Here is a 9,677-nt window from a genome sequence, read left to right on the forward strand (position 1 = left end):
TGTTTTGGTTGATTTGGATATTGAATATGTTGATGGATATTGATTTGGTTGATTAGAATTTGGATATTGAATATGTTGAATCTTTGAATCTGTAACTTAGACATCATTTATTTTGGTGAATGAATATGTTGAATATTGAATTGGTTCATTTTTTAGTTGTCATTTTGGTACCGAAATGATACCGATACCGATTTGGCATAGTATGGTACGATACCAACTTTGGCAAACGATAATCCCATATCGATTTTAATTTCCGATATCAGTAGCGGTACGAACTCAATACAGTACCGTACCGTACCTTGCCCACCCCTAATTTCAAGTATTGCTTAGTGCGAGACTGATTGTTAAAATTCAACTTCTCAAACATTGATTACTATTCAACGCATTGCACTGTGCATCTTCCTTTCTGCTGTTGTATTATTCAGCCAAAACTGTCTTCTTTTTCACAGAGGCTCAAGTACCTTACCTCACCCTTCTTTTCATTTAGGGAGATTCACTGTTATATATAATATAGGGGGTCAAATTATAAAAAAAAACTCTATATGAAATGGATTTTAGAAACACACCCGAAGTTTATTTACAACATAACAAAAAAGCTTTGAACTTCTTTTAAATTACAAAACTGCCATTGATTTCTTAAAACAAACCCAACCCTAAAACCTCATAAAAAAACCCAACACACTCAATAGGACATCAAAGTAATTTAATAATCAAAATTAAATTCAATAGAACCAACTATCAATTGTTAGGTTTTTTTTTATTTTTATTTTTTATTTTATAGAAATTAAATGGTGTAGAATTTATTTATAGTTTTAGTGCTAAAAATGGGTATATGACTAAATATCTCTTTAATTAACAAATCTCAGTATTATTTACCAATAATTAACCCATTCTTCAAGGCTTCAACTTCAAGCCATATCTATTTCCAAGATAGAAGGTCATGAACACTGCCTCAAGGAAAAAGGAGGCCATTGGAAAGCATACATAAATACATAACGTGTCATCTCACATTGTTTATGCATCAATCTCATGGGAAAACCAGAAAAATATACAAACCACAAGCAGGAAGTAGAGTGGAATAAAAGAAAGATGTGGAGCAAGGACCACATAGCTCAAGTGGTCATCCGAGGTCTTAAGTTTAATTTCCCCCTCCTCCATTATCGTTTGTATAAAAAATAAAAATAAAAAAATAAAAAAGAGAGTAAAGAATGGAAGAACATACGACATAAACAATTTGTTCCTTAAAACAAGGGCCGAACTAGTGATTTGAATTCCCCATTTTACAACATATGAATAAATTTTAGAAGCTCTGACAGTGCAACACAACGGTATTATAGACTTCAAGTCAATACAATATTCAATTCATATATAAGAACTTCATATCAATCTCCCAGTTTCGTTTGACAGGTTAAACATGAGCAGCAGCAGTTTTACTTTTAATCACACCGTTACAATACATAACACACAAACACTAAAAAAGAATATAAAATTTGTGACTGCGCAAGCTACGGGGAATAACATAATTCTTCCAAGGTTTTAGGAGACGAAGAGATCACTGAAAACTCATTAATTCCAAACTATAAAGAGGAGAAAAGAAAAAGAAAAAAAAAATACACACAAAGCATCTTCAATTTAAAAGAACATCAGATTTGTGAGTTCTCTGGATTATGGGGCACAACATCAGTCATTCTTCAAAGGTTTTAGGAGAAGAGGAAACTACTAAAAATTCATTAAATCCAAATCATAAGGAGAAAAAAAAAAAAAAAAAAAAAACTAACACATTAATTACGACAAAATAATGAACAATGCAGTCACACATGAAGGAGACTAGCAAACAAAACAATGTCCCCAAACCCAGAGTGACAAAATTGAAACCCACAGCAACCTGATATAGACATAAATGCTCAGTTGGCCGAACATAGTGAGAAACAGTACTCCTTGCTACGGTGGTGTTCTGCATGGACTCAAAAACCGCTTTTCTTCTTCCAGAAATAAGTAAATCAACCAAACAAGCTCTGTTAGCGGTAAGTTACCTGATGCATTATTGCATCTAAAAGAGAGGTGAAGCTCAAATCATCATCAGGTAAAAGCCAAACTACATAATCACACATGAACAACTTCTTTCATTCCCATTGTCGAATTCATCATCTGATCCATCCAATTCACTGCCAATTTGATCATGGTTCCATCTCAGAAATATATTTAAATGAAGTAGGAAAAAGGAAAATGAAAGAGAAAAGAAACACAAAAATATGTACTTACTGCATCACACTGAATGCAAGAAAACATCTTACAAGATAATAAATAACGTATACAATGTAAAATTTAACCATCAAAATATGAGACAGGAAATAATAAACAAGTATTCGCCAAGTATAATCAAGAGCACAATGATTGTAGTGAATCCTTGTTGCTTGTTTTTCAATTTTTCTTCCTAGAAGTTGAGTGCTGGTTATTTTTGGCATACTTGAAGAGTAAAGTATCTGAAGCTGGTAATGGCACCAATTTAATATTATTTTCTTATTATGGGAAACGTGTACTTTTATCGGATAAAGTTGAACAAGATGTTCATAAGAGCTCAAAATTAAAAAAACCAGAAACACAAGAGGAAATATATTAGCAATCAGCTTGTAGCTCCAAACCAACCAAGATGGATTAGCAGAAACCAACGACCCTAAAAAGCTTTGACATTGCATAGATGTTAAAAATCTAATTGTTTCCATAACAAAGCCACTTCCGCCACCTTGTCTAAGTCTTCAAATTTCTGTTGTTTCTGCTAGACAACCACTATATCCCAAAAGTATATGTTGCTAAGAAACAGGCCAATAATGTATATCGAGCCAACACTCGTCAGCCCTATTCTGCACATGGAGAGGTAGATACAAGTAGACATACAGAAGCATATAGGTACAGCCCACCACCCTATACATTGCAAATTAACAAGCAAACGGGGGATGCAGGATTGGATGTTTAGATCCCATATGCTCCTACAACCAAAGCTCTGATACCATATCAGATCACCACTGGAACTCAAAAGCTAAGTTATTAAAGAATGGACCTTATCAAGCCAACAACTTCTATCCAAACACTATAAAAGTAGGCTAAAACCGCACATCTTCAAAGACTAACAGCCTTGTCATTAAACCCAAAAACTAAGCCACATCCATCAAGGAATAGAAATCTCTTGGCAAAACCCACACCACTATGAATGCTGGAAGCAACCCAACGCAAACTTGCATGGGACATGCAAAGGGATATGACCAACACTCTCCACTCACCTTGGCACATAATGCACCAATGGGGGGTTACAAGCAAAAGATCTTAAAACTCCTTCCTCTTTATTTTTCTCTCAATACTCTTGGACCCCTTTATCGCAATTAAAACTAAGCACAAAATTTATCTGCGCTGAAAAAAAAAGGGCCCATGAGACATAGTAATCTTATCAGTCAAAAACTTCAACAAGCTCAATCATAACACCTTTGCTGAATTCTTATAAAGTTTTGTAACCAACTTATAAGTTTGTAATCGTTAACTTGCCAATATTGGAGATTCACGGGGATCAAATAAATACATGTAGCCTTAGTTCAAGCATTAACAACCCCATTGATAAATAACTTCTATAAATTGTGTCATGAAATCGGCCCTGATCACTTCCCAACTACACTAAAAAACTACCCTCGAGGTATATCCTTACCATAATCAAACGCATCCCTTCTGCTTCATCCTGAGGAAAATCCAACCTTGTAGCTTTCTACTCACTAATTGGACACCCATCTAAATACCCACCCTAAATTTCACCCTCTCACATATGCATTGATATCGCTTTAAACATTATATGTGCGAGGTCAAAGATGCATTAAACATCACAATATCGAAGTTCATTAAGAGTGATTCAACTGTTATATTCCAGCAGTTGGGAAAACACCCAACTAGAACCCAGAAATGAGGTTTAGTTTCTGGAAAGCCTGCAGTTGTCAATACATAGTTGACTCTAAATGTGCCTGATGGCCTAAGTAAAGATAAATTTAGGAAATTGTGATATGTAATACTTAACATAAAATTTTAAATACCTGGGCTCAAATTCCCTGATCTCAACAAGCTCACTCCCACAAGTATCTGTCCACTGCACTTTCCTCCTTTCTGCATTATCAGGAGTGTCGCTACATGTTTCACTCAATGCTTCACGTTCATTAGCACTCTCAACAGAAACTGGAGTTCTTTTTGATGGCTTTTTCAGGCTGCTTTTAAGAACAACTTTTATTGAATTATGATCATCGTCAGTGTCAGCAGTGTGATCCTTGCCTTTATCAGAAACTAGAGACCCGGGCAAGATATCCTGCTGTTGGGCAGGGCCCACTTTAAGAGGAGATGGAGTGTCAAGCCCGGCGGAAGCGCGACCAAAGCAGACAAAGGAGGCGCACCCGCGGGAAAGTCGGTCCTTTGTGGAAGCCAGCTGGAGGTCAGTGTCAGATTCTTGGTCCACCAACTGGTACTGATTCCACGGCGAAACTCTCATGGGTTTATCTTCGTTTTTCTGACCCAAGAGAAGAAGGGCCAGGCCTTTGCTATACCCAGAAGCTGAAGATGAGAAGAACCCTCCTCCTTCTACTGCCAATAACATCAGTTCTGCTCATTTGGTCACCAAAATGTGTTTCCCATACAGTTAGCCTCTCCTCAGAAGAACCAAAGCCACCTGACTTCCATCCACCAGCAACTCACTGCAGAATAGTGACAAAGTATCAGCATTTGCATTGTTGGCATTCTACCAACTAATCCAGTTCCCAGCTTTAAAAAACTGTACATATAACATAATATAATATATTGGGCCAAGTAAGTAATGTATTTCCGCAGTTGAATGTTTTCCACACACAAGGGCGCACACACATATAGTAGGCCTCTTAAATGAAGGGGTCCTAATTTCTGGAAATCACATGTTCAAATACATGTAATGTGGTCCAATGATATGAACCATTAATTTTTTGGTCCATGTTCAAATACCTCCTAAAAAAAAATCAGTCAAATCGGACACCATTGAGTTATTTAACAATGGCCAAACAAATAGATGAACACTATGTTTCGGATAAACAGAACTGATCGTGATGATAATCAAACGGCAAAAATAGACATTTTGGATCACTGGAGTGCATTGCTATATGTACACAAATCTTGTGGTCTTTCTCTTATGTGGTCTGATGATCTGAATCGTCCACATTTTAAGTTCCCATTAAAGATCATCCTTGTAAAAGATCAAAAAAATTGGAAATCTTTAAGTCATTTAATTATCATCAGAATCAGTCATGAGTTAGTAAAAAACACTGTACTTCTATACTTCTTTTATGAAAACTAGATAACTCAAAAAATAAAAATAAAAATTGTTTATTTGTTGCAGGGATCCTTCAAACAGAACCCCTATTTGGATCACTGGACCACATGAAGAGGTGGCCCTTTTTAAAAATGACGGCATGTGGTTAAAGAAAGATCGTGTCTGTAGTAATGTTCTCTTGTAAGACAACTGACAAGTTTTCTGGCGACATGATCAATCAAGACCATTGATCAAATAGAATCATGTCTGAATGTGTCATTCTAATTGACAATTTCATATTCTGATACAACAAATTGTTTGAGAATATTACCCTATACACATATATAGATACATACATCCAAATATTATACATAAATACATATACATATACATATACATATACACATACGTACATACGTACATACGTACATACCCATGAAAATTTACTCTTGCAAGAAAGTCATCTCATGTTGCGAAATTATGAACTATAACTGTTGAATAAGCGGAATCATGCTTGAATCTAAGAAGATGCTTTAAAATAAACTCAATTTAGATAAAAATGATCAACAAGGTCTTCCTAAGAAGATGTTTAATTTATTGGGAAATAGAGAATTACCAATACCAAAAATCGCACACATGCAGTTAAGTATGAATATCTCAATCATCTCATAATTTAGTGCAGCTCCAAGAAAACTATTACAAACTCACTAAAAATAGTAAACAATACAAGAAACAGTTATCTTTAGCCATCACAGCACTCCAGTTAATTTTTTTATTTACTGTCATTAAAAGAAACCAACAGTGACTAATTACCCTCATATAAATCAGTATCATAAACAGTTAAATAATTTTATTAGTTCCTATTATAGAAATTTAAAAAAAAATAAAAACAGAGAAGTATAAATCAGCTCAATTTAAATTCCCGAATTGCTATGTTTGCTTGCAAAGACAGCACATGAAAGATCAAAGAAAAGGAAATTCAGATTATGAATCTGAAGCTTCTCATATAAAAGAGAAGAACGCAATTTGTTGGCATAATTGAGCTAAATTTGACTTTTCAAGAAAAACCATGGTGCAAACTTTATTTTCTTTTCACTTGCCACACTTTCTTGCGCAACAAACGGAAAATCAGATCAAGAGAAATGAAGAAGAGTCAGCAGCACTACCTGAAAGTGTTGGAAATCCAAGAGGTAGAGATCTCCAGGTGTTAGGTGGTCGTCGAATCGGCGGCTGTGACTTCTTCGATCGCGGCTTATACTAAAAAATCGGTGATGAATCGGGGAGAGGGAGAGAGAGAGAGAGAGAGAGAGAGAAATGAATAAAAAAGAAAAGAAAAAGAAAAGAAAAGGAAAAAAAGAAAGAAAAAGAAAAGGAGGGTTTACTTATGGTTGGTATTATTTAAAGGTGGATAGGATAGTGACTCTCAAGAAAGCATGACAGCGATGGGCCCTCATTAATTTGTTTCTGTTTTCCTTTTCTACACTCACTTTTGTCATTTGGGAAAGTAGGATCCATTGCTCTCTTGCTCCCAATTTTTTGAGAGTATCTCACTTGAGTATTTGTAAAGAGGTTATAGTTTTCAACTATTTGTCTAATCACGTAGTTTAGGGAAATTGTAAATCACTAATATCTCCCAACACAATTCTCCAATATCTAATAAAGAGTAGAGTTGTATTGTTTAAAGTTCGATTCGTTTAAGATTAAAGAATTCTTAATTATAATAAATTGTTACAAATTATAAGGGAAAAACTCTTTTGATTTATTGTTTATTTGTGATTTTAGTTTGGTTGATTGGAAATAGTAATTTGAAGTGTTTGGGGCGAAGTTGATTGAGATGAATCATAGATTCTGTTTTGGTTGAATTTAGTGAAACATGGATTTTGTTTGGGGTCCAATTGCATTTAGATTTGAGTATAGATTACCTACATAATTTTTTCGGGATCAAACTACATGTAGTCCAAATAAAATTAGGTGGTTTTATACCACACTTGGAATGTGAGTTATAAATGTGGGTATTAATGGGCATTTTTGTTTTGAGTCCATTAATCTAAACTCCACTATTTGCCAATTAAAAGTGGCACAAGTTCATCGAGCTTTGGTTTCGATTTATTAGATGGTGCGAATCCATTGGGAGGTGATAGGATCCTTGTAGCAGTCAATGGCCTTGACTTGAGTAAGGCTCAATCAACTCAATCTCATGAAATATTTTGGGGTTAGATATTCTTCTAGTATAAGGAGAAGTTATACGAGACAATGAAAGGCAACATTCTTGAGAAGAAGAAGAAATTTACGGCTCTTCAATGGGATATAGCAGGACTCGCATCCCCTTTAAACACAAAGGAGAAAGCAATCAAAAGTGACGAGTCTCAAGTCTTTGGTCTAGACGAGGATTTCATCTTTAGGGTAGAGCTGCAAAAGGGTGGAGTTGGCGGAAGAACTAGATAGAGTTTAAGGTCTGGTTGGTGCACACCCAAAATAGTGCATGTGATTATGGATACTGCTCTAGAGCAACTAGTCGCCACCATATGAAGAATTAGACCGAAGAACGTGTTCAATAAGAGATTGAGGCTATAGTATTTTAGTGTACAACTTCTTCTAAGTTGATGGAGGAAGAAGAGGTCAATGTTATACCTAACATAGAAGCTTCTCATGATGTCATGGACCTCGAGTTCATACATTCATAGCCAAATCTTTATTTAGTTGCAACTTTTTCGACTTCTTGGGTCATCCCTAAGGGAAAAACCTTGCTAGGAGAACCACAAAATTATTTTGAAAAGCCACAACTTTGGATGCAACTCATTTCTTTCTTAGTAGGATGTTTTGATCTTTTCACCATCATGCTAACAATTCTTGTAATTTTGGTGTTCAATCAATGAAATAATGTTATTTTATACTTATAATCCTTAATTGACTTAACTGTATTTGCTTTCACTTTGTGCATTTCCTTAACTGACTTGATAATCCTTTAAGTGTTCATTATCATTTTGGATGAATAAAGCATTTTGTTTTCATATCTAGGGGTACAAACCCCATTTTTTAAGCCCTGGTTATGAATAGCTCAAGTAGTTGTCTTTAGACTTTCAGTTGGGAAAACGTTGATTGATAGGACCCGCCCTGAATTCTTCGAAATCCGGGACGAATCCTGTGGTATTACTGACATCATACTAAATAGAATCTCCCCTGAAAAATGGACATTCCCAAAAAATTTCAACCTGTTTTAGACTGCTCTAATATTGCCCATGTTAGGGTTGATTGTAAGTCTGGAAGAACAATAGCTAAGGGACCTGATACTACCACTTGGATCTGGAACCTACACGCTGATGCTCACGATTTTGATAGCCATACCAGTGATTTGGAGGAGATCTCTCGCAAAGTATTTAGTGCCCATTTCGGTCAACTCTCCATCATCTTTCTTTGGCTGAGTGGTATGTATTTCCATGGTGCTCGTTTTTCCAATTATGAAGCATGGCTAAGTGATCCTACTCACATTGGACCTAGTGCCCAGGTGGTTTGGCCAATAGTGGGTCAAGAAATATTGAATGGTGATGTCGGTGGGGGTTTCCGAGGAATACAAATAACCTCTGGGTTTTTTCAGATTTGGCGAGCATCTGGAATAACTAGTGAATTACAACTCTATTGTACTGCAATTGGTGCATTGGTCTTTGCTTGCCTTAATGCTTTTTTGCAGGTTGGTTCCATTATCACAAAGCTGCTCCAAATTTGGCTTGGTTCCAAGATGTAGAATCTATGTTGAATCACCATTTAGTAGGCTACTAGGCCTTGGTTCTCTTTCTTGGGCGGGACATCAAATACACGCATCTTTACCAATTAATCAATTTCTAAACGATGGAGTAGATCCTAATGAATTTATCTTGAATCGGGATCTTTTGGCTCAACTTTATCCCAGTTTTGCTAAGGGAGCAACCCCATTTTTCACCTTGAATTGGTCAAAATATGCGGAATTTCTTACCTTTCACGGAGGATTAGATCCAGTAACTGGAGGTCTATGGTTGACCGATATTGCACACCATCATTTAGCTATTGCAATTCTTTTCCTGGTAGCGGATCACATATATAGGACCAACTGGGGCATTGGCCATGGTATAAAAGATATTTTAGAGGCTCATAATAACACTAACCGACAGCATGCACCAAGATAATATCACACAATTTACATAATAGGTCTCCAGCCTTACAATCAACCCTAATATAGGCAATATTAGAGCAGTCTAAAGAATTTCAGTTTACAAACTAAAATAAAGTTCAATAGAAGAGAAACGATTACAAGTTTATCCTACATAAGCTCAGGCTCGAAGTTCACAGCTTGATACGGCCATTCGAGTTCACGACGCTCTACTGCCCAGGGGGCGCAAAA

The 9,677-nt window shown here is 35.9% G+C and overlaps 1 protein-coding gene and 1 pseudogene across 1 annotated transcript; one reads left to right on the plus strand and one right to left on the minus strand.

Moving 5' to 3' along the window:
* Positions 1 to 1,554: 1,554 nt before the first annotated feature.
* Positions 1,555 to 6,666, minus strand: LOC117637887. The gene is made up of 3 exons (XM_034372936.1): positions 6,469 to 6,666; positions 4,071 to 4,718; positions 1,555 to 2,165 (listed from the first exon to the last, which is right to left on the minus strand). The coding sequence occupies exons 2-3, from the start codon at positions 4,619 to 4,621 to the stop codon at positions 2,096 to 2,098; spliced, it is 621 nt and encodes a 206-aa protein (XP_034228827.1). The 5' UTR covers positions 4,622 to 4,718; positions 6,469 to 6,666; the 3' UTR covers positions 1,555 to 2,095.
* Positions 6,667 to 8,489: 1,823 nt separating this feature from the next.
* Positions 8,490 to 9,462, plus strand: LOC117638281 (annotated as a pseudogene).
* The last annotated feature ends 215 nt before the right edge of the window (positions 9,463 to 9,677 follow it).

The sequence above is a fragment of the Prunus dulcis genome, chromosome 8 (genome assembly GCF_902201215.1).
Source record: "Prunus dulcis chromosome 8, ALMONDv2, whole genome shotgun sequence".
NCBI lineage: Eukaryota > Viridiplantae > Streptophyta > Magnoliopsida > Rosales > Rosaceae > Prunus > Prunus dulcis.